This window comes from Zalophus californianus, chromosome 4 (genome assembly GCF_009762305.2).
Source record: "Zalophus californianus isolate mZalCal1 chromosome 4, mZalCal1.pri.v2, whole genome shotgun sequence".
Classification (NCBI taxonomy): Eukaryota; Metazoa; Chordata; class Mammalia; order Carnivora; family Otariidae; genus Zalophus; species Zalophus californianus.
This window is the reverse complement of record NC_045598.1, coordinates 152,147,038-152,173,857: the sequence shown is the minus strand read 5'-3', so window position 1 is coordinate 152,173,857 and position 26,820 is coordinate 152,147,038. Positions and strand designations below refer to the sequence as shown.

At 38.9% G+C, this 26,820-nt stretch overlaps 1 protein-coding gene across 2 annotated transcripts in view; it reads right to left on the bottom strand.

The window, feature by feature from the left end:
- CPQ (carboxypeptidase Q) overlaps positions 1-26,820 on the bottom strand; it is a 451,967-nt gene that overhangs the window by 65,489 nt on the left and 359,658 nt on the right. For both annotated transcript variants that reach the window (XM_027582022.1, XM_035726988.1), the window contains one exon: positions 2,642-2,843. In XM_027582022.1, coding sequence (XP_027437823.1) covers positions 2,642-2,843 — 202 coding nt within the window. The remainder of the gene's footprint in view (positions 1-2,641; positions 2,844-26,820) is intronic.

Below are 26,820 nucleotides of genomic sequence, written 5' to 3'. Positions count from 1 at the left end.
TTCGTTTGGGAATATTATTTCTCATTAATTTTTGAAAAGTTAGGTGAGCAGTTATGTAAATCACAACTTAATTAGTATTTAGCATTCCAACTTTATGTTTAAGTTACTACAACATGCCGGTTTTCAGGAACACAGGGTATACAGCTGGCCTATTTTTATTTTCTTTTTCTGTTTAACTATGGTTCTTCACCTTTTTCTAAAGTTCCTGAAATTTTCAATAGGTAACAGGAGATACAACATAAGCAGTTCCGTTATTTCTTCCAGAAATAGCCCACATTTGAAATATCAAAAGATAGCTCAATGGTAATAGGGGAAGAGAGCAATAATTTGGTTCCATCTTATAGTATTCTAAAGAAATTAAAAAGAATTCCAAGAAACATTAGCTGCAGTCTAAATGAACCACTGACTTTTTACAAACGTTCCTGATCTACAGAGGTACAGAGGGGAGTGGAATAAAGAATGTGAGAAGAAATAAGTAGTTATTTACAATAACAAACTCCTTTCCCCAGGGGTAAATTTTTCTGGAGCAGGAATGTACTGAAATCCTTTGCATAAGCAAGAGCTGAGTAAGACAAACATTTCAGACACTGCAATAGATTTGGAAGACCATCTCAGCATTCCAGACTCCCCTGTGTTGTTGCACATTGTGGGAAAAGGGCCACCAGCCTTGAAAACAAAGTGGCCTGTTCTCAGGGTAACTTCTTCTGCCCTTAAGAGCAGGATAGCCTCTGCAAAGTTATTTAGTCCCTCTGAATCCGATTCTTCAAGTGCAAAACAGGGATAATTGTACCTTCCTCTTAGGATGGTTGTATGGATAAAAAAAGAGTATCTGCAAAAGCCTCACAGAGTGCCTGATCAGTTAATAGGAACTCAATAAATTGTAACTTGTATTAATTCTCAAGAAACCATAATGGGACTCAAATTCCCCACTCCACTCCATTAGTTGGTGATCAGATTTGACCTCACCTTAGCAAGAGGGGAAAGGCCTCCTTACCTTTGTGAAGACAATCAAATCAACCTGCTAATTCCAAAGAGAACCATTCTTATGACTATCTACATGGAAGGAATAAAGCTCGAGCAAATTCTCAACTATCCAATGCAACAAAAGCTCACAATCCCTGGGAGCAGCGAGTACCAGTTTCTTTGTTCTACTTGTTTTTGGTTTCAGCTCCTCCTCTGTGCCCCCCTTCTCCACTCCAGTTCACCCACAGTCTGTCAGTCTTCTCCTCATAGCTACCACCCCGCAAACTAACTCAGGTTTTCTCAATATTTAAGAAGACTCCTATTGAAAAAATGAAGGCTCAGGAAAAATCTAGAATTCAAACAAATTCGTCCACACAACTTAAAAGGGCAAATTCCCTTCCCATAGACCTTGATCATGATTGAAAATGACAGATATGGACGGAGTCTCAGATCTGTCCAGATGATGCATAGCATCATAAATGCAAATGCTGTTTTAAGATATTTGAAAATATGGGTATAATATACACACACCATTGAAGAGAATCTAGGTCCTTGTAGTAGAATAAAGGAAAGCTCCTTCTATTTTTACTTACGAAAGATTATTATAAAACTTAAAACCTAAAATATTCTTTAAAAAATCTACGATATCTCAAGAATAAGCTTTTTAAAAATCTTAAATCCATGCAGTATGCTATTGGTGAAATCTACTTTGTATGGTGGGGGAAATGGAGTGGGTGGATCTACAGAGAGATGCTTTTCTTTTTAACCTGTAAAATGTTTTGTAGCCACAGAAATGGTTCTGGAAACAGTAATATTAAAACTACTGAAAAGGTAGACTTCCTATTGGCATAATATAAATACAGAAAAATCTGCAAATAGATCCTTTAACAGTGCTTTTGAATTATGGATATAATGAGGGAACTTCAGGTCAGAGATGCTTACTATCATCAATAACCCTTTCTCATGGCCAGTCTAGGGCAAATTTGTGAAGTATAGTATAAGTTTGTCTCTCTAAGATTATTCTACTTTGTAGTCCTGTGACCTCCTGAGGCCCACTCCTGTTCCGTAAGTTCACTCCTGCCCAGGACTTGTCTTAAAAATATCAACCTAATAAATCACTGATCAGGGAAAATTAGTTTAGTCTAACCTCATATAAGAGTCTGCATTAAGAAAAAAAATGATTAGTAGGAAGCACCCAACCCTCAAAGAATAAAGCTCTACTGGTAAAATTTCAGATACCATGGTATTTGGGTTGGAAATTATTTGGGTCAGAGAAGATTTCCTAGCAGAGAACCAAAACTAGAAGCATTAGCAGTAGTAATAATTGCCTTGTATTCTAGTTCTCAAATTTTGGTCATGAGATCACCATTTAGATACCTGTTTAAAAAAATAAGCAAAAACAAAAATAGATTTGTAGGTCCTATGCCAGAATCATTAAAGCAGAATTTCTGGGAGTGAGGAACTTATAATTTAGAAAAAGAAGACAAATAGGTGAATAAACGCAAATGAATATTAGTATTCCAAGTCTGGAAATCATCAGATTATACTTTATAGACAAAAGCTTAGAGTTTCCATGTACTAACTGGCCTATTGGTATTGCTGTGGCATGTTTGAATAGCACCTTGATTTAAATCAGTAGCAGTACCTAAAGAACACCGACTTCATTTTTTGGTCTTACCAGGCACTCCAGCTTGGATCCAGAAGTTAATGTCTGTCCCTTCTCCAGCCCTAAAGACCTGTGTGATATTGACCGGCTGCAGCAGGCTCATGACCTCCTCCATGATGGCCCTGGCCTTTTCACTGCCAGTGAACTGCAGCCCAGAGGGTAAGAAGGTTCCCTGATCAGACTCCATCACCAGGCTGTAGTTGGAAATATTTGCCTAAACAAAAGAGAAAAGTGTTTGGTTCGTTATCTGTTGCTTCTTTGCCTTCTCCTTGGGAACTATCAAACAACAATATCTCCTCGGCAGTTCTTGCCAAAACACAGGCCACTCTGCCTGACCTAGGGTCTGGTCTGCATATTATCTAAGCATTCTGGGATGCACAATTACTCATTCTGGAATTTGCCAAACTCAAGTTGACTTGGAAGGATTTAAAAAATATAATCAAAGGAAATATAAAGCCTCATGTTGGTGTTACTCAATTGTTTTCTACTAGCAATCATAGCCTTTCAACCAGTTTTCTCAAATGCCTAGTGTGCACTGGGATACGATGCCTCCTACGTGGTAGGTATCTCCAGATAGTGTTCGTCAAGCTCAGACAAAAGAAGGTATGCCCTGAGGACCTATTTATCTGTACCTCTTTCCTCTAAATAGGTGTTTGATCTTATTTTAATCCTGAGTTCTGCTGAAGCTTCTGGGCATCAAACGGACAGGTTTGCCTTGGGTTTCTGATGTTGCTCCATCTGTTGAATCTCCAGGGAGGGAGGTAATAGCACAACACATGAAACACTGCTCTGTCTGCTGTACGGCCATAGCACTTAAAACCCTGGCAATTCTGTCAGGCCACTAGTTTGTAAACTCTTTCCAAATAAAGTCTGCTAAGAAAGCATGCAGTGATTTCACATAGCCCACATTGTCACTGAGCTTAGAATATGCGAGGCTGTCGGCCAGGCTGTACAATTAAATTGCCACATAGCCCTGGACTCACAAGTTTAAAGCCCTTACCATTGGCCTAACTATGTGTTTCCCAGGAGCCATTCACTTCTCCAAGACTGATCAACTACCAACTACCAACTACCTGGTTGAGTTATTCCCATGTTATCATTGGACGGCACTGCTAGTCATTCCTTATTACTCACCTAGTGAAAGTCAATAATAACATTTGTACAGAGCTTCCAGAGCGGTTTCACATTTGCAATCTCCTTTTATCTGCTTCCATAACCCATAAAGTAGACAAAGCAGCTTTATGGTTATTGCTGTTTTACAGAAAAGGAACTGAGGATTAGAGAGGTCAAGTGATTTGCTTAAAGTCACACAGCTGGCAAATGGTAGAGCTGAGTCTGGAATCCTCTGCTTTCTCCGACTCCACGCTGCCATCGCTAGCATTGGATGGAGTGATAAGTAAAGCTTGTTATGAATTCAAATGATTTTTCACTTATGTAACAATTTGAGGGGTGTGGGTTTTTGTTTTTTTGGTTTTTTTCTAGAACAGATTCCCTTTTACAATGATTTCCTAACTTGCCATGGAAGTGTACTGTTGTCACAAGGACAAGAACAGTGCTGGATTCTAAAGGAGGATGTTGCCGGCATTTATTGGACCCACAGGGGGGCCCTGGGATACAAACACGTTGCTGCTATCGTTAATGACTGAGAAAGTTAACAAAGCAGAAGTCTTCTCATATTTCCACTCTCACTTCCAAGGGATTTCTGTCTTCATGGTGATTTTCAGAGAAAGACCTGAGGCATTTATAATAAAAAGTGTCATCTCAGCTTTCAGCTGTGGCTATTGCACAACAGCAACATCATTCGAGCTAATGATATGCAAAATATTTGCATTGATGTCTCACACATTTAGGGCTCGTGTAACTAGCACACGGACGCCAGGTCAGGAAGCTGACATGTCATTTGGCAGTCCTAACCTTCTCCCTTTATATGCCCTGCTGCTCCCCACCCCAAACTCGATCTCCTATAAAAAGGAGAATAGAAACATCACAATAATCTGCAAATGAAAACAAAATTGGATGATCTTATATGGGAGCGTTCCCATACTGCAGGCAGATCCCATTTTTCCAATAAGAAAATTGGACAAAGCACTCCTAAGTCTTGCACTATTTAGATTAAAGTGGGGCTAGGTAGCAGTTTGGCTGTCAGACCCAACACTTGAGCAGCCTGGGGAGGTGGATATAGACCTGGACCCACTCTGTTCTATTCTATTCTATTCTATTCTATTCTATTCTATTCTATTCTATTCTATTCTATTCTATTCTATTCTATTCTATTCTATTCTATTCTATTCTATTCTATTCTATTCTATTCTATGCTGGGCTACCAAGGGGGATGGCTTTCTCCTTCTGTCCCCAAGTCATGTCAGCTTGGCTTCTAGCTTCTCCATCTTGTAGAGTAGGACAAACGCTCTTTTCCAAAGCTTGAATAATGAGCCTGGGCACATGGAGCTTTGAGCACCTTCAAAGGAAAGACCTCTGTGGGCCAAAGTGAAAGTGGTTGCATGAGTTGAACTTGCCAGGGTCCCTCACAAAATGTGCATTAAGGACTTCTTGGCTCTCTTAAATTGCAAATGAGCAGATGTCCTAGGAAAAGGGGGCTCCATAGTTTGTGAATGCTTCTGTACAATGTCCCAGGATGTTGCTAGGAACATAGAGAATGATATATATAAAGAAGCTTTTTAAGGTATGTGTGGCAGCCAGTTTAGCAGAGAGATAAAGAGTATGGGCTTTACAATTATTCAGACTGGGTTTGATCCTCAGATTAATCAATCGTTGGCTGTGTGTCTTCATGCAGTCTATGTAACCTCTCAGTTTCTTCTTCTATGAAATGGGTATGATAATGACAGCAGTTCACAGAGTTGTAAGAAAGAGTTCATTGTCAAGCCTGGTGCATAATTAGTACTTAATAAGGTTGTCCTTACTGGTTTTACGAAGCATCTGGACCTTTCAAACTTCTAAGGATGGCCTTCACATAAAACATTCAGTTAGCTGCTTACAGTGATGATAGGAGGCATTTCTGCAGGGCTGCCTATGGGCCAGACATTGTGTGAAAGGCTTTTCAGCTTATCCTTTGTAATGCTCACATTCTATGAGACAAGTGCGATTATAGTTCTCGTTTCACAGATGAAGCAATGGAGGTTTGGTAACATTATGTAACATTCCCGAAGTTACCCTGTTAGTAAGTAGAGCAGCCAGAAGGCAAATGCAGAGAGGTCTGCCTCCCGAAGCCCGAGCTCTCGAGCCCTCCACTACCCTGTCTGCTGACACTTTCTCCCAACTGTCAGGCCATAAGTCCTCACTTTTAATTTTAAAATACAGGGACTGTAGTTAAATGTATAGCGTTTAAAATGATTTTTCATGATCATAATGCAAGGTCTACTTGGGCAGAATTTATCATCCTTGCTAATAAAGTAATTTGATTAGGCAAAGGGAGGAGTAAACAAAACAAAAGCAAAAAACAAAAGCAAAAAATAATTCTTGCCCCACAATTTCCTTCCAACTAGAAATACAAAACCTAAAATAATAAAACATCCTTTCAAGCTGAATTAGACAGGATGTGCAGATGTCAGTAAACCAGAATTCTGACGTAGGTAGATATATGTTTAATTTCTATTCATGTAGAATTTTATTAGCTGCTGCTAACATGATGGCAGCATTCTCTTGTTTTCTATTTATATATAAATATCTCCATATGTTTTCAATAAAGGACTAAGAAAACACACCACCCACTGACCATGACACTCATTTATGGAGTCATTGTCTAATTGTTAGCACATGGTGAAGGACTTGGGAAAACAAAATGCCTCTGCACAAAGAAACCGGAATGAGTAAGCCAGGTCACTGGGCTGTTAGAACTGCTGCCTCTCAGGAATGTGTCCTTACAAACATCCGTGTTCCTTACTACGCCATGAGTTGCTGGGGATGCACTCAGTGTAGATTTGAAAAGCTGATTGTAGCTAGTGATGCTCAACCATCTCAGCACATGTAACACGATATTCATCCTCCTGTTTTTGGGGTGTAGGAAGAAACCTGCTTCTAGAGACTGAATACTTTATTCCTGAGATAACCAGCACCAACTGAAGGAAACCATGGCATATAGATGAGGAGGCTGAGCTGCTCAAAGATAAGCTCAGACAGTATCTGTAAGCCCCCACTTTGCTCTCGTAATAAAGAGAAAAATCTCTTTATAAGGAGCCATGGAAACGGTCTTTCATTGCCTATAATGTACATAATGCAACGAAGAGAACTGTTCCCGGGTAACCTGGGTCAGCAACATTGGATTAGGTAGTATCTGCTCAGGGTTGAGGACTCAACTTTGTCTTGTGCTACAATCACACCCTATCACACTTCTTTCCTTTTCTGTGTTCTGGGAGGGTCAGGTTACTCTGCCAAAGAACAACTTGGTAACTATTAGCATTCTTCGGGTGCAATGAAAGATTAAAAAGAAGAAAAATGTTTAAAATACATATCGCATGCTTTAAAATGCTTACTCCCTAATATAAACACAAAGATGATGTTTCTGTACTTTGATTTTGTAAAATTCCAGGAGAGTCTTCTTCAGAAATACAGACTCAAGTTCAACAACATCTCCTCTCTCCCCAAATTTGGCTTCTTCTTTGTTTAAAGCTTTTATTTTCTCATAACCTAGGTGACATGTCTTCGGTTTTTACCTAAAGTGACACTGCAATCCCGAAATCAAATGAAGAAAAAAAAGAGACTCCTAATTATTCAAATTCGTCATGTAGCCTCCTCAGTTGAATCTTCAAAGAAGTAAACTCCATCCTGACAGAGGCTAGTACATCTCAGTACCACTTTCCTGCCCCATAAAGTTAATATTTTATAGATGATGGTGGTGATGCTGTTTGGTCAGGTGGATGGCTCAAAACAAGTTCTCAGAAGCACACCATCTTATGATACTACGTGCTGAGTTGTTGCAGTTGTCTTTTCCAGTGGTGCCAGTGACTTTGGAATCCCCAGTTCACAGGGTGCAGCTGGAGCCGGGGTTTCTTCATAGAACTTCCACTCAAAAAGCTGTCGTGATGAGACAGCAAGTAAAGAGATCTCTCTCTACTGTGCAAAGCCAAGAACAGGTTTGACTTTCTGGTCAGATCTACCCTGAAGTTCAGCTTTTTATTTCTGATGGTCGCTTGTATTCAGTTTTGAACATCCTTGAGTACCCGAGAGAGAACCAGGAAAGGGATGATGACAAGGTGGAAGGCTGTAGGTTATTTTTATTTGGCAGCGAAACTGGCTGCAGCCTGGGGAAATGGGCACTCTTGGGTAAGTTATATTACTCCTCAAGTTGCAGACACCTATTGTGGTTTAGCCACCATTCTGCCTGGAGATGGTCTGAAGATCCCTCTCCAACCCTATCATTCTCTGGGTATGCACAGAAGAATTCTGTTGTGAGAGGAACCTGCGCTTTCAGGCAATCCAATTTTTACATTGTCATCTGAAGCACTCCAGATCTCAGTGAATTCTCCTTTTGAGCTGGTTAAGGTCCATAGATGGCCTTTAAAGTTACTGAAAACACATGATCCCTCCATAAATGTCACTATGGTAACAACAGTGAGTGGGAAGGCTGGATATAAGGCACAAACACAGGCTAAAAGAAATACAAATTTCACTTATAGAGGAAATATGACTACTATATTCACATTTCCTTTGGGAATAAAAAGAATGCATTATCTAGAGTATTCAGTAGATAGACTTAAAAAAGGCTTCCATGGCAAGTTAATGTCAATCTCAGTTTTTAGTTTTATTCCTGCTTGTTGAAGCAACATAATCAATACTCAGAAGCAGTGGGACTCGAGATCTCCACAAAAAAATTTTGATTCTTTTATTTTTTAAAATATTTTATTTATTTATTTATCAGAGAGAGAGAGAGAACACAAGCGGGGGGCGGGGGCAGCAGGCAGAGGGAGAAGCAGGCTTCCCGCTGAGCAGAGAGCCCGATGTGGGGCTCGATCCCAGGACCCTGGGACCTGACCTGAGCCGAAGGCAAACGTCCAACCAACTGAGCCACATAGGCGTCCTGATTCTTTTAATATAATACGTTGGTCAAGGGTTTCCTGCTACCAGTTTTATATACATTTCAACATGCAGTTGTAGAAGAGAAATGTCCAACACGGCCAGCTTTGTGGAAGCAGCCTTCTCTGCCGTTTTCATTCTCTGTCCTCCACCCCTTCTCATGGCATTGCCCTGTCCGTTTCTCCTCTTGTACCCACCACACTCCCACTCTTCTGCAGGTTCAAACGGAAGAACTTAACTGCCCAAATGAGGAAGCCTTCCGTCAGCTGACCTTTCTTCTTCAACACGGTTACATGCTAAATCAACATAAAGACATGTTTCTTGGTTTTGATGGTGGTGTTTACTAGCCAAGACAGTGCTTTCCAGTCGACTTCTAACCTCCTTCTTCGGGCTGGGAAGACTACAGCAGCTTCTTTAAGACTTTCTCTAAGAATAATAGCTGAGTTCATCTTCTTGAAAGTAGACAAGTTATTTGTTTAAAAAATACAGTATTTATTTTCTTGTCCCGCAAGAATAGACTGTATTCTAGAACACAAATATTCATTCAATCCTAGGGTGTATTGTATTAAAACACAATCATTAGTTCCACTTTCTCTACAGCCTGTCAACAAGCACTTACAGCATTTCTGGATTATGACAATATCCTCATATGCTTTATTTGATCAAGCAGTCTTTACTAATAGTAAAGATGCTAACTAACTACAGTTTTAGAAGTAATTTTATTTTCATAAGTATGCCTTTTTTTCTTTCTCAAAAGCATAATAGCGTGTCTCAAACCTCACAAGAAAACAGTAATATACAAATATGAGCTTCACAGCTGTTGGTCTACTCAAGGGACTTCATGCCCTATCTTTTCTCTCCTCTTGCCTTCCATTCCTAACACACCACACCCCTATCTAATGTGGTGGGTTATTGCACTTTATTAGATTTTTTTAGGTTTATTTATTTGAGAGAGAGAGAGAGAGAGAGAGAGAGCACGAGCGAGGGGAGGGGCGGAGAGAAAGGGAGAGAGAGTCTTAAGCAGACTCCCCACTGAGTGTGGAGCCCGATGTAGGGCTGGATCCCTGGACCCTGAGATCATGACCTGAGTGGCAATCAAGAGTCAGATGCTTAACTGACTGAGCTACCCAGGTGCCCCAATTTGTTTTTAATACCTACCTTCTCCAGAAAGGATTAAAGACTTCCTATAAGAAAACATCCTAATACCATATTTTAAAAGTATTCAAACTCTCTAGAACCAAGAAAATGCCATGAAGGCAAATATTACATTTGTGTGGATCTCTGCCATACTGCTGGCTTAAATAACAAGGCTCAGTGCATAGTGGGTGCTCAAAAATGTCTGAGGAAAAAGAAAGTCACAACTGGGAAATCTGACATGATACCCTATCAGCAATTTGAGGATATAATTTAGCTCTAGTTCATGCTGGCAGGGTAACGGGGAAGAATGATGTATCGCAGAGCTCTCATTATCTAGGAAAAGAAAGCAGCTCCTTGAAAAAAGCAACCATTTCTCCAGCGTTCAATTCTAAGACAAATTATTATGTGGTTCCTTATATGAGGAACATTGAACAAACTAACAGAGTCTCCAATAACAATTTTACAAAACAGGCAGAAACACTTTTCCTAATAGGATTTCCTACATATTGATCCTCAATTAAAGCAAAAAGCAAAATATTAAGCCATATTTCAGGAAAGGTGTTTCTTCAGGAGCATACAGTCTTTATTCAATAGTTATTGAGACAGTAACAGGGCAGAGGGTAACCATACATCCCTGTTTGCCACGGGCGGTCCCAGTCTATATCCTTTTTCTTGATATGATTATTAAGAGTGCTCCCTTTCTCTTGCAAATGTTTCCTGGATTTAATAATAGACCTTACTGCCAACGTACCTATGAAGGAATTTGTACATAAAGATGACAAAGGTAGGCTTGCTTCCTTACGAGAGGGCAGAGTTTCCCAGCAGAGGCAATAACTGGCTGTTCTATTAAATGTGTTGAGTTTTATGAAAGAGACATGTATAAAGAAGGGAGGGTTACTACTGGAAAAAACTGGGGAGAGACTGGTAGAGGAGGTGATGTTTGGCCTGAGTAAAGCCCCTCAATTGAAAGTTCTCCCAGTACAGGGATCTTGTTATTTTAGTTCATTAGTGTACCTCCAGGGCTTAGCCAAGAGGCATCTAATAATACTTGTCAAACTAATAAATGAGTGAATGATACTGTTTTAAGTATCCAAATAATGTTGTCCTGATATGTAGCTTTCTAAGAGAGAAGCAGAGCTTAGGCAATCTCTAAAAGAATGGATATAAACATGTTCTACAGAGTATCCCACTCTCAAATAACAATTGTCCTTCCTAGAATTTTTGTAGTAGTTAGCAAAAATACTCAAGGTCGAAATCACTAGTGAGCATTAAATTGCAAATATTTGATGGAGCTGAATTTGACACTTGCTTACTCCTATAAATGATTTCTTCCCTTGGCTTTTGGGACCTCAAATGCTTGGCTCTCCTCATGCCTCACTGGATACTCCTCATTTTCCTTGGCTGCTTTTCTCATCTCCATGATCTCTAGACATTGGGGGTGGTCAAAAAACAGCCTGAAGGCTTCTACTTTTCTCTACATACACTCACCCTGCTGGTGCTCTCATCAGCCTCATGGTTTTATTTATTTATTTTTTAAATTTTATTATGTTATGTTAGTCACCATACAATACATCATTAGTTTCTGATGTAGTGATCCACGATTCATTGTTTTCATATAACACCCAGTGCTCCATGCAGTACGTGCCCTCCTTAATACCCATCACCAGGCTAACCCATGCCCCCCACACCCCTCCCCTCTAGAACCCTCAGTTTGTTTCTCAGAGTCCATAGTCTCTCATGGTTCATCTCTCCCTCCGATTTCCGCCCCTCTTCATTTTTTCCTTCCTTCTCCTAATGTCCTCTTCTTAGGAAGTCTTCCTGACCACCTTAGACAAAAGAAGACCTCCCACAACATCCCTGACAACACGTCCTAACCTCTTATTCTGTTTTATTTTTCTCTTTTGTATCAGTGATAAGTATTTATCCTCATTGTCCCTTCCTGGAATAACATTCGGTTCCTGATGGCAGGGATTTTTCTTTGGCATTTACTACTTGTGGTAGACTATTTAATGGCTATAAATCCTTCCCTTTCCTGTATATATGTCCCATTTCAGTGTGAATTTGACACTCCTTTCATCAAGAAGCACAATCTCTTTCCTCACCCTCTGATTCTGAACTGGCCCTGAGCCTTTCTTTGGCCAATAGACTGGCAAACGTGACCCCTTGTGACTTCAGAGCATGGGCCATAAGAAGCCTTACAGTTGCCACCTTGACTTTTTTGCTGCCCTGAGACTGATTATGTAAAGAAGGTTGGGCAAGTCTCCTTGAAGCTGAGGTAGCATATGGAGAAAGCAGCCTAGCTGAGAGCCAGCCCCCACTCCCATACAAATAAGTGCAGCTATCCAGCCCAGGCAAGCTGCTCTCTGCAGATGACTACAGCCTCAGTGACCAGATAAAATACAGAATACCAGTTCAATCTGAAGTTCAGATAAACAATAAATACTTTTTTAGTATAAGTATGTTCTGTGTGATATTTGGAAGCAGGTAGGCTCCCTAATGACAGGGGGCCTGAAACAGCACCAAGAACACATAACAGGTGCTCAACAAATATTTGTTGAATGAATGAATATTCTATATTACTGCTTCAAAGAAGGCTCATATGTTTATATACAATGTGGATAAGTGGGAGAATTGGAATTTTATTATTTAAAAAATTAAAGCGTCTGATTTGTAATATTGCCGGGGTGTTAAGTCATCCCACCCCTGCTAAAGTGGGTTAAGGATTATAACTATGAGCCAAGCCAAAACCATTCTCATAAAGCACCTTGGTATTTGCTGAAATGCCCAGGTACTTGCTTAGTTGAATTCCCAGAATTCTTCGCTAAAAGAATGGAAGAAATAATCTTGGCCAGGAATAATCTGGGGAAAAGAGCTACCAGTTATTTGGTTTTATGATTGAAGAAGTCTCAAGTTGTCTAAGAATACCGAATTGGACCCAAAGAAGGTTGAACAAATTAGCCACAAAAACATCCCTATCCCACAAAATCAACTGATTTGTTGAATGGAATGGTGGTATACCCAATGGCTTGTAGGGTCTGGTGGCTGCAGTGGCCAGCACGGAAGGAGAGGAGACACAGAGACGTCAGCAGTAGGAAGAGAACAGCTCAGAGATAGTGACTGTCAATGAGGCTCATGATGGAGGAGGCCTGTGGAGAAAGCTGACCCTGGGGACCAGAGGATCTCCAAGATGAAGAGAGAGGTCCTCCAAGGACACTATATTACCTGAGCATTTATGTGGAGAAAATTCTATGACCACGCCTATCTTTAGACCTCTCCCTTGAACTTCAGACTCTTTTACCAGGTTGTGTACTTGACCTCTCCTTGTGGATGTCCGATATCTCAAACTTAACATTTCCCAAACTGAGCTCCTGATCTCTAACTCGCCCCCCTCTACCCAACTCCTCCCGTTTAAGTAGTTCAGGCTTCAAACTGGGGGGTCTCACTTGGCTCCTCTTTCTCTCACACTCTAAATACAATCCACCATCAGATCCTGTTGGCTCTTTCCTTAAAATACATCTGGTCTAAGCCACTGTTAGCTCTCACTCAGAGAAAAATCACTCTTGAGGCCTGACATGATCTGGACTCCTTTACATTGATGACTTCGTGTCCTTCTACTTTTCCTTCCCTGTACCTCTTCAAGCACATGGGCTCCTTGCTGTCCCTTGAATGCCACACACATGCCCCCAGAAGCACCTTTCCAATAACCACTCACCTTACCTAGAATGCTCTCTTTCAGAGATCCACATAGCTCACTTCTTTGTCTTCTTCGGATCTTTACTCAAACTGACCACTTTGATGGAGTCATCCCTGCCCTCCCGCAACTCAAACTCAAACCACTCCCTCCCCACACTCCCTATCTCTGTTCCTTATCTTATTTTTCTCCTCAGCTGTCTCCTTCATCTAACATACCACTATACTTCTTTATCCAGTTTCTTATCAGTCTTGACGCCTGGAATGGAAGCAAAACGAGGGCAGAGTTTAAAGCAGTACCTGGAACTTGGAAGGCTCTCAGCCAACATGTGTTGAGCGAACGAATAAATATCTGTATTCATGTGTTCAAACACACACATATGTATATAGGTATCTGTACACACCGCAAGCACATAACTAGAAGCTATTCCGGACGACTGGAGTGGTGGTGAAGATGCGGCGGGGGAGGATGTGGCTGCTAGTGTTGGTGATGAGGCAACAGCAGGTTTTCAGATTCTGGTTTGGTTTCCTTAATCGTCAAAAGAAAGCTCAGGTTCAACAACTAGAGTTGTAAGCTGAATCTTTAGTGAGTGTTTTACAAGGCTCTTAAAAATATACAAATGCTTTATACCATTCATTATAAATGCTAAAAAAATATTTCTAGGAAGACTACATAGAGTGACAGCAATATAAAATGGCATTTACTAAATATAAGTGAAACTTCTTATTTTCCTTCAGTCATGGAATAATTAGATATTCTTACTCTGGAAGCTGTGCAGCAAAAGCTGGCTCCTTCTCAAGGGAAAACGGGCTGAACACATCTTTAGCAGACCCTATGTCATCATTATTTTACCACCAAAGACGAGAACCCTCAACATTTGAGACTTGCTAAAATAAAATGGCTATCATTCATAGGAGGAGAAAAGGATGAACAATAACAACTGAATTGCCAAGTGGGTGTTTAAATAGAATTTTTCCAAATATTAAGTAATTTTTAAAAGAAACCTTAAGGTTTGATATGCTTTAGTACAACATAAGGATAATAACACACAGTGTAATCAGTAAGACTCAATTATAGAAACTAATAAATGCATCCTGGGACTACTCAGAGCTTTAAAAATTGCTTTGCATACTTTGTAAGTTTTAAAGTATTCAGACAAAATGAAGGAAAAATAATAAACAGATGAGGCAATTTAGCTTCGAGAAGAGTTAAGACAATTTAATAGGTATAGTTTAGATAAAAGGAGGCTAAGGAATTACAGCGATTACAGAAACTATCCAAGTAGGTACCTGTACTGAGCTAAGGGAAGTATAGAGAAGCAATTTTCCTCATCTGAGAATAGTAATAAGCAGCCCCAGTAATCACCTAAGGGTAGAAGAGGAAAACAGCTATGGTAGAAAACAGCACCAAATACACTGGAAATAATTATCATTCTGGGAAGCCACCTGAAGACCACTGAGGGGAGACTGAACATGAGAAATGCTCAAGGCAAGTTGAATGAAAGCAGTCAGGTACACAGCCCTCACGCCAAATTTCTCTTTAGATATCTGCAATCTTCACCAGGGTATCACTGGTGTTTGAAGGAGATGCAGGTGATTAGGGTAACAATCCTGCGGGAGTTCAGTCTCAAAGTGGGATGGTTACTGCAAGTCCCACTTCAACTGCGAATGTCACTGGGGAGTTAGAGGAGGTGATGTACAGACACTAAAATGTTATTTGACACATTTCTTGGTCATTAGGTGAAAGATCTTAGGCAAGTTATATAATTACTCTGGGCTTCAGAGTACTCATTTATAAAGTAGGGATAATAATAGTTATTTAGCAGGTTTATTCTAAGGTAGGAGTTCTTAATCTGGTATTCTTTGGGGGTTCATAAATTTGGAGGTAGTCTGTGACTTAAATTGGGAAAAAAAATGCATCTTCATTTTCATTAACCTCCAACTGAAATTTAGAATTTCCTGCAATTATGAATGTAAGTAATAAACCACAGTAGTTAGCAGAACCTGTCACTTTGTCACCAAAAGAAATCACAGATATTTTCATATCATACTTGACTTGTAGAAATCTCAAAATAATCTTTATGTTCATCACTACTTTTAAGTTACAGTAATAATTAGATAATACTGCAAGATCTTATTTTATTCATTTTAAAAAAACATGACTATATCATATTTACTTTAAAAATTTTGAAAACTATTTTAATAAAATTCATATCCTTATAATACTATGCATTAAAAATATTTTATATGCAAACAATGAATCATGGAACACTACATCAAAAACTAATGATGTAATATATGGTGATTAACATAATAAAAAAATTAAATTAAAAAAATATTTGAGAAGATGTCCATAGTGGGAGACTGCCAAAGTGCTCCATGGAACAAACAATTGTCACAAACCTCTGTTGGATAAGTGGTAGCGTTATTATTAAGGTGATGATGATGATGATGATGATGATGATGATGATTCCTATTGTTGTTGTTATTATTATTATTATTTTATTATTAAGCTCACTAGAATTTGTTTGCCCTGAACATCTGGATTGGAGTCCTGATTCTGTCACATAGCTATATGTTCTCGGTGGGCCATTTAATTCAATGAGTTTCATATCCTCTTCAACAAAGGAAAGACCTATCTAGTAGCGTTTTTCTGAAGATTATATGAATTTACTACATGTCTTCTAAGGCATACTATATATCAAACTATTCAATTCTCTTGAGACTTTCCACTGTTATTGTCACCAACAAGAGTGAACAATAAGTAGAGTAGCCATATAAATCATCACTCAAGTCAGGATGTCTTTGAGATGAAAGATCAATAATTATGGGAGGGCAATGGGTGGAAACTGGACTGTCAAGTAAATCAGAAATCATTATGCTATTTAAATACCCTTTTCTGATGTTTTTGTGTCTCCTTTGTGCTACTATAAAATTCACCAGATAAACACCGATTTCCTTGCTTATAAGAATCACATTTTTCTCCTATTTTAACATTTTGGAAATTAGAAGGCATCTTGCTGTTGATACATTCCATAAGATACTTCCCAAACACCAGGCAAAGAAACTAATTGTGCCATACATTTGTTGTCATTGCCTGTCCATGTGTAAACTTCATCACACAGAAAGGGCCTCTGGTAATTCATTTTACACCTTAGCTAAGTTATTTGCATTAGTATCAACACAGATCACTAAATTTTAAATTTGGGTCCCTGATTATTGATTAAAATTCTTCATAAAGTTTTGATGTATGCCAAAGATTGATTTTCACATGAGGCAAAACAAAGGCAGCAGAAATCACCAAATCTTCAGATTAGATCCTAGAATGTTCAGGGTTAGCAAAGACTGGTATAACCAAACATGCATCTGGAGGCCTCCAAGTAGGTACTGAACAATTTGTTAAAGCTTCCTTAGTACCAAAAAATTGCTAGAAATGATACAGGAATTCAGCAAAGTCACAGGATATAAAATCAACGCATGGAAGTCTGTTGCATTTCTATACACTAACAATGAAACAGCAGAAAGAGAAATCAAGGAATCGATCCCATTTACAACTGCACCAAAACCCATAAGATACCTAGGGATAAACCTAACCAAAACTGTAAAGATCTGTACTCTGAAAACTATAGAACACTTATGAAAGAAATTGAGGAAGACACAAAGAAATGGAAAAATGTTCCATGCTCATGGATTGGAAGAACAAATATTGTTAAAAGGTCTATGCTACTCAAAGCAATCTACACATTCAGTGCAATCCCTATCAAAATACCATCAGCATTTTTCACAGAGCTGGAACAAACAATCCTAAAATTTGTAGGGAACCAGAAAAGACCCCGAATAGTCAAAGGAATGTTGAAAAAGAAAACCAAAGCCAGAGGCATCACAATTCCGGACTTCAAGCTCTATTACAAAGCTGTAATCATCAAGACACTATGGTGCTGGCACAAAAACAGACACATAGATCAATGGAACAGCATAGGGAACCCATAAATGGACCCTCAACTCTATGGTCAACTAATCTTTGACAAAGCAGGAAAGAGTATCCAATGGAAAAGAGTCTCTTCAACAAATGGTGTTGGGAAAATTTGATAGCCACATGCAGAAGAATGAAACTGGACCACTTTCTCATGCCATACAAAAAAATAAATTCAAAATGGATGAAAAACCTAAATGTGAGACAGGAATCCATCAAAATCCTAGAGGAGAACACAGGCAGCAACCTCTTTGACCTCGGCTGCAGCAACTTCTTGCTAGACACGTCTCCAAAGGCAAGGGAAACAAAAGCAAAAGTGAACTGTTGGGACTTCATCAAGGTAAAAAGCTTTTGCACAGCAAAGGAAACAGTCAAAAGAACTAAAAGGCAACCTATGGAATGGGAGAAGATAATTATTTGCAAATGTCTTACCAGATGAAGGTCTTGTATCCAAAATCTATAAAGAACTTGAACTCCACATCCAAAGAACAAATAATCCCATCAAGAAATGGGCAGAAGACTTGAACAGACATTTCTGCAAAGAAGACATCCAAATGGCCAACAGATACATGAAAAAAGTGCTCAACATCACTCATCATCACGGAAATACAAATCAAACCCACAGTGAGATACCACCCCACACACCAGTCAGAATGGCTAAAATTAACAACTCAGGAAATAACAGATGTTGGCAAGGATGCAGAGAAAGGGGAACCCTCCTATACTGTTGATGGGAATGCAAACTGGTACAGCCACTCTGGAAAACAGTAAGGAGTTTCCTCAAAAAGTTAAAAATAGAACTACCCTATGACCCAGCAATTGCACTACAAGGTATTTATACAAACACAGTGATTCAAAGGGGCACCTGTGCCCCAACGGTTAGCAGCAATATGCACAACAGCCAAACTATGGACACCCAGATGTCCATCGACAGATGAATGGAGAAAGAAGGTGTATATATATATATACACACACACACAATGGAATACTACTCAGCCATCAAAAGAGTGAAATCTTGCCATTTGCAGTGACCTGGATGGAATTAGAGGGTATTATGCTGAGCGAAATCAGTCAAAGAAAGACAAATACCCTATGATTTCACTCACATGTGGAATTTAAGAAACAGATGCACACAAAGGGAAGGGAGGGAAAAATAAAATAAGATAAAAACAGAGAGGGAGGCAAATCATAAGAGACTCTTAACTATAGGGAACAAATGGGGTTGCTGGAGGGGAGGTGGGTAGGGGGATGGGGTAAGTGGGTGATGGACATTAAGGAGGGCACGTGATGTAATGAGCCCTGGGTATTACATGTAACTGATGAATCACTAAATTCTAACCTTGAAATTAATAATATACTATATGTTAACTAACTTGAACTTAAATTTAAAAAAATAAGAAAAAAAATAAAGGATTCCCTAGACTTTCAGGAGAAGCTGTATGGCTTTTAAAAATATTAAATTAAAACAAAATGGAAAAGCAAGTAGCCAGACTGGAAATACAGAGAAAAGCCTGTATTCACCATATTCAGATGGTCAACCCTAAAGGCCCATCTTGAGCCCTTTGTCAAAGAGCACAAGTTACACAAAGTGGCCTCTCACCTTGATGCCGACACCTCACGGCTGATGACCAAAAGATACTTAATCCAGCATGATCTGTAGATTTGGACAGACTTTGATTGTAACTGCAAAACTGTGAGTTACTGTATGCTACCATCAGTTTAAGAAAACTGTACATTTAATATAGTTTTAGTTTTCCTTTAAAGCTTTATAAATCCTAATTGTACTCCTTACAATTGATAATCCTTAGATCAAAGAAGTAGAGATTGAATTTCTTGCAACCAAGCTCACAGAGTCACACTTCAGTTCCTTCTCCCCTCCCTCAGACTCCACCATTATTTCCTAGGTTAATTTGAAAATATAATATTTGGCATTCTGTTGTTCTAGCTGAAAAGGCATAAATGGTTGTGCTTTTTAAAAAGTGAAGGAAGTTTCTTTCACCATGATTCATGCATCTACTGCTTGAACCATGTTTAAAAAAAGAAGTATGGTCCAGACTGTTGTAGCTGCTGGTAGCCATCCCCTTGACATCCCCCACGTTCCCCTGTCCGTAATATTTGACTCACATACATCTCACTACCCTACGTCAGTGTCAATATCTGCTAAAAGAAGGTGGTATTATACTCAGAAATACAGAAAGCATTTTCACTTAATCAGAGTAGTGACAAGAGAAGTACACTTCATTCCACTTGAAAATTTCAGCATGGAAGTCCACAATTGCTGGCTCTTATGAAGACCATGTTAATTTATTACTTCACACATGTCACTTCCATATAATGAAATAATTAGCTGGGAAATTATATCTGCATTTTCAATATTTTTGTACAACAGGAGTGTCAGTATAATTAGGCATTAACTACAGTTTCAGAGAACTGAAGGTAGAAGCGTTGTGTACAGTGAATGTTTTTCCATCTTTATTTGCTCCATTCTTCACTAGGTGATTCAGAAAAAGTTGTTTAAATAGAGGCTTATAGTGGAAGCCATCACTACAGTATGCCCTATTAAGGTGACTGCCTAAAAGACGAAAAGATAAAAATCACATGGGTGGTCAAAGCCTTTCTGCCAAGCTCTTGTGGAAGCCAATAGGCTTAGTGCCTTAGGCTCCAACTCTTTGTTACGCTCTTGAATATGCCTTTCATTTCTATTTTCCTTTCCATTTCTGTTGTATTAGACTTTGGCAAGCTGAACTACCCACGAGGGGCAGCTCTTGATCACAGCCACCTTTCATTGAAGAAGAGCAAACACCAATCCATTTTGGCAGGTACAATTTTCCAACATACTCAGTAAACAGTTTGCCAATTAAAGTACTGACAAACTGAGCTCTCAATTGCGAAGAAAAGAACATGCTAAAGGTTATAAATTATTTTATCTCCTAACCAAGGAAAGATTAAACTAGAGTCTACTTTCTTAAAAACGAAACAAAAAACTGGAACAAGTGTTGAATCATTTGTTCTTTGAGTTGAGTTTTGCAGATAATGTTTAAATGCCTCTTTTGCAATTCACAATTCATCTCCTGCACCAACTCACTTATCTCTCCTCAGTGGGCTCACACTGAAACCACTAAGGCAGATAGGATTAAGTGACACCACCTTTTGGGGCCCTCACAGCTACTTTCTATTATAACTGCTCCTCCGGTATCTTAAGTTGCATCCTTAAATTAAGACACTGCTAAGTGGACACGGCCTGGAATATCCTTATTGTCTGATAATGTTAAAGAATAAGTGAAATCTCTGTCCTTTGAAATCTTTAAAAATAGCACAAGCAGGGATCCATCCGAGTGTATCTCTGTCCTTGGTTTATCAGGCACAGTTACCTGGAAGTAGAAAGCTGACCTTGATATGTGGAGGGTCCTGATATATTTTCCTAGGTGGGTCTAAGCTCTACACATGTAGAGAATATACAAACAGATAAATACATACACTATTTCCATCTCTCAAGGATTAGAATTTTGCTCTTATTTTTCTTTTCTTTTAAGATTAGAGGCACTGGGAGATGTCCTGAGGTGGTATCCCGGGGTGCCTCTGATCTGAAGACAATCTTTTAAACAGTGGAATGATCTTAACATTTATCAGTGTGAGAAGGCATTTCATAACACTAAAAGTTCTCTTTGGATGTTTTTTGATGTTATCTGTTGTCCAGCTAAAACTTTACTTAGAAAATGCCCCCAAGGTAAGAGAATATTACAGCAAAGATTAAAAAGTTTTTGTTTTTTTTTTAATCATTGTAGCAAGATTTAGAGAGTTAACTTCAGGAACAAATAAATATATTTATTTTTATACTCTCCAGAGCAAGTGCCAATATAAAACATTGAGAATTACTGGTGACAGCTGATGTCTGCATGATTATACAATATCAACTAGTGTTACACTCCAAAATGTTATAGAATGTGGTTCTCTGCTATATGTGTTTTAAACGAAGCATTTTGAAGTGACTTCTCCATTCTTCCATTCATGTGTTCACTATAACCACATGCCTGATTTTATTGGTATGTATGTACTTCAGACTATGAGTGTGTATGTGTGTGTGTGTGTGTGTGTGTGTGTGTGGGTGTGGGTGTGTGTGTGTATTCATATATATGTAAATCCTATATTTAGATGGGCGGCAGAGAAGTACATGGTCATAGAAGTCATTTCAGCTGGTCTTGAGATAGAAAAGCTAGGTTCAAGTTCAGGTTCTGTACCTCGTGGCTGTGCTGTGCAACATTGGGGACATTCTTTACCTCCCGGGGCCTCTTTATTTTCACGTATAAAATAAGGAAAACAGCACATTGCCTGGCCACTACCAGATTCATTACTATTATTAAAGTCTATGAAGAGTACTCTTATTTATAAAGGATCACACTGATGCAAGAGATTACAATGACATCTTGTAAACAGTACGAACTTGCTACATATTTGTTTGGGAAATAGGATCTTTTAAAATTCTTGATGGTTTCTTTTCTCTCTGAAAGTCTATCCAAAAAGATCTCTAGTACTGGATTTTCAGATCTATTAAAAGGAACAGATTACTTTCCTTTACATGGAAAAAAAAATGGACAATTTTCACAAAGAACTTTTCCCTCCATTTACTATTACATTCTCTTCCCTTTGACCTTTCCTAATTCAAATGACAAAACAGCTCGATTGCTTCCCATTTGGCTCCGCGGGGTATAATAAAGTATTTTCCAGAGCTTTGGAGAGGAAAAAAACCATCCAGTTATGCCAGTGAGGGGGAAAGGATGCATGCTATACATTCTCCTGGCCCTCAGTTAATGCCGGGAGAGTTTCCCAAAACACATCTACAGGTATTTACTATAGCATTGCCTGTGATTTCATGGGGTGGTGCATCTTACGGGACGAGTTTTATTAAATGAAACTACAGAAATCTATAAAAGCTAATTATACTCCTGTTTAACTAGTAATGGAAATTCTGTCTAATCTCAAAATAGCTCATGCTATGAAACCATTTTAAACCTTTGTTGAAAGGTCTTGTTAAGCTTTTAAAATTTGAATTGTTGTTTATATATGTTTTGCCATGTGGGGCATAAAGGCCCTTTAGAAATTGATTCTGAGAACTCTCCTTTAAGAGAACTCTGAGACCAAAGCTGTTTAGACAAACTGCTGGTTGCTAGGGGTAACCTCAGCTTCTAGAATGAATAATCACAAATGCAGGACAAGCACTTGATAAGAGTATGCAAGAGTGAGGTCTTCTGAGAGAAAATAAGGAATGAAAGCCCTAATCTTTGGGTTAGGAAAAACAATTATTCCAAGATCAACTCTATCGGGGGACAAGTGGCACATTTAAGACACCACAGGACTTGGGTTAATACTTATAGGATGGTCCATTAGAATGAGTTCCACAGAGAAAGACAGAGGACAATGGAAAGTCCTCAGGTTGTAGTCACAGTGGTGTCCTGTGATTCTGCTTCTCAGCTGCCTGTTTGATCTTCAGCCCTGAAAGTAACATAGTTTTAGTCCCACCGATTGTGGCTTCTAGACGCTAATTCTCAGAGAACAGAGTGAACTCAGCACCCAGTAGTTGCTTTGTGGCATTGAGCTTGCTGGCAGCCCTGCCAGTTTTATTCTGCCCATTCATTCCTCAAGCCGCCTTTGACAGGCTATTCTTTGGCAGTTATATATTTATGACTCTAGCAGAAGGACACAAAACCCCCAGCAGCCAGAAGTAGGGCACAAACGTCCAGAAGGGCTACTGATTATCAAAAGATATGATGTGCTGGGGGTCTCCTGGGACAAGCCTCTCTCCCAGACAATAACTCAGGTTTAAAAATGAAATATTGTAGGCAAATCTATGGATAAAACTAGGATGTAGTTATAAATCGTGAACAACAATTGTTAGTGGTTAGGAAGAGAGTTACTAAGATGTATTGGGGTGTTCACTTCTTGAAAAGACCCTTCTATATGTACAGACTTTAAAAAATATACCCTTTAAAATATATTTTTGAATAGTACTACATTTCATTATCTTAATTAAGGGTTCTGTTGTTGCTTTAAGACATATTAAGGAGGGCACATATTGCATGGAGTACTGGGTGTTATACGCAAACAATGAATCATGAAACACTACATCAAAAACTAATGATGTACTGTATGGCGACTAACATAACAATAAAATTAAATTAAATTAAAAAAGAAAGAAAAAGAAAGGAAAGAAAGAAAGAAAGAAAGAAAGAAAGAAAGAAAGAAAAGAAAAGAAAAGAAAAGAAAAGAAAAGAAAAGAAAAGAAAAGAAAAGAAAAGAAAAGAAAAGAAAAGAAAAGAAAAGAAAAGTTTCCAAACATAAAAAAAGAAAGAAAGAAAGAAATATTGGGAAAGTATGCTAACTCCTTCTTCCAACCAGGTTACTCTCCTGTTATGTGGCTTCTTGGCTGGCTATCCCTGAGGCAGTAGACTGACCTGGTGATGGTGTGTTCCATTAGCAAAATACCTAAGGGGAAGCAACTGTCACCTCTTGAGGGCTAAGCTTACAAACAGTCCTATTAAAGCCCACCAAGACACAACTAAATGTTAGCTACAAGACACCCTCAGTGTGAGAATTCCATTATGTGCTACAGAGCGCTTCCACCAAAAGGTAGGACTGTGAGATTGGTGGAAAAGGTTTCAGAAGGAAGTTTCCCAAACTTCTTCCCCACAAAGGTTTAAAACAGGAGTCAGAAATGTAACCAGCATGCCAAATCTGACCTGCTGCTTATTGGTGGTGTTTTTTAAATATCAGGTTTGATTGAAATACAGCCACACTCACTTGTCTAGTATTGTCCATGACAGCTTTTGCACTACAAGATCATAGTTAAGTAGAGAGGCCATATGGCTTGAAAACCTAAAATATTTACTATTTGGGCCTTTAAGGAAAAGCTTGTCAACCTTGGTTTAGAAGACGAAGGGAAGAAGACAGTCCCTGGCAAGTTAAAATAGTGCTGGTGACTCAAAAGTGGTTTGCTGACTCTGTAACTTAGTGAGTCCCAAGCACACGTGATGGGACAATTTAGTTCCAAAGGCTCTGACCCATGTAGGTCACTTGTGAGCCTAAGGCATGACACTTCAGTTCAGATTTGTGTGTCCTGGTGTGCCAAGCTGATTTCCTTAGAAAGCTTATGCACCAAATATGTTGCGGGTCCTTCTGGGTCAGATCACGACCCCGTTGGCAATAGGAAGGCACTGAGGCAGAAACTATTTGTGCCTAGTTGGCAACCTCTAGTAAGCTGGTAAAAGAGGCTGGAGGCAAACTGAAGTCCTTCTTCATGCTTTCAGGAATGCAGAATAAGTGAGATAAGATGCCAGCCACGATAAGTCACAATAGACCTCAGTGTTTGGGCACAATGTTCCCAGAACCAACATTAAAAGTGTGGTTGTGTTATTTGGGCTTCAGATGGTAGCAGAGCAGTCAGGATAAGGATACCGTTACCTACCCGTATAGAGCTCCAAACCAACACTCAAACCAAACCTCACTGTGATCTGAAACCGTAAGGCGTTATGGGATAAGTACTGCCCCGTGACTGTAGGCAAAGTCCTGCCATCCAATGATTATGGAAAGATACCGTTCTAGTTGTCACAGCCAGTCTTTTTACTTTAGACTATTCCTTTTGTCCCATATGGAAAAAAATAACAAAAAAACCCAGCCAAGAACGATCCTTTCTAAAGAGATAAAGGAAACAGGGGAGTCAAAGCCTACTCACATTCATTCACAAGGTGACATAATGCAATTCCCTAATATCAAAGGGAATATTTTGATACTTCTGCCCAGGCTGACATGTGTCTCTACATAAATACCATACATGCAGAGGACTCTGAAGCTCCACAGTCATAAGGGAATTCTACCTAGGAGAATGCAAACAAATACAAAAGACAGCCCTTTCCCTTTACTAAAAAATACCAAACAAACAAACAACCAAAACCCCCAAAAAACTAATTCATAAATTCTAATAAGACCCCAAAGAGCTCCCAGGTGTGCTGTAGAAATTATGTTAATGTTGGAACTACAAGGGGCTCCAGACCAACAATGCACTGGGATAAATGAAATTTAAACCAATTTTGGGATGTGCTTGACCAACTAATGCAAATATCTAGGCACTGAAAGAAAAACAAAGGATGCATAAAAACCCAGCAGTAACTATTGAGACAATAACTTCTGATTAGCACGTCTATACTGCACGGGACATTAACGATGGAAGAAAGGCCACACTGGAGACACGGTCCAGACACAATTATGCTGAATGGGTATATCAGGTCTATTATTTTTATAACCAGAGCTGCAGATGAGCACAAAACTGTTCCCATTCTGGCAGCGGCACCCTAACTATCCCTTTATAGAGAGGCAATAGGGCCAGTGAAATAAGAATGTCTAAGTAAACCCATTTGCACAGATAACATAAAGAAGTCCCACAAGCATTTCTACCATATCTTGTTATTTTAGAATGAAACATGAACCTAATGAGGGTTGGGAGCCTGGCAAGAACTCCACTATTAAAAGAAGCTAGGATTTTTGTATTTTTACATAAGAGGATATTTTGTTCCCCAGCATGACAACACAAGAAATTCCAACAAAACGTTATACACATTCATTTCAACTTTTTCTGTTTTAGAGTTGGCAAGAGTTAGGGTAAATGGATGCATTTAGAATGATCATATATCTCATCCCTCATTTAATAAAGCCTATTTAAAATATTGCCCTAATTAATGATTACCAGAACACAGCAGTGTTCATAATCCCTGTAATTCAATTGCCAGTAGTTTGTGCAATAAATCAGGAAAAGGTTAAAATATTTTTATGCCAGAATAGAACGTATCAATCTATTTTATTTGATTACTTTGTGTAATGAGGCTTTTTCAAAGCTAGATTACCTTACTCATTATAATTATGACAGATATTTTTGCTTAAAATGAGAAAGATTAAAAAATGTCAGCAAAATAGTTGAAACTCTTCTAGGATTTTTTTCCTCCTTTGTACATTTTGGGACATGAGAAATGACATTATGCTCTCCTTCCAAGAGTAAAGAAGAGAGTAACATGGTTCCCATGAAAAGCAGATTAGGTGAATGGCATCTGGACAACACTCATTTTATTCACTGATTTGAAAGTTAAATAAAATCATGTATAATATTTTCTAATTCCAAAGTTAAATTCCACTCTTACAAGTGAACTCTTAAAAATTACTAGAGCATAATAATATCCTTCTATAGGTGGTGACATTTCCTTCTTAGTGAATGCAAGCTGAATTCAACCAATAAAGAAGTTCATATTTTTAACAAATAATTTCATCAATAAAGAATAACACAAAGGCATCCTATGCCATCTTTCTCCCCACTTTTGTA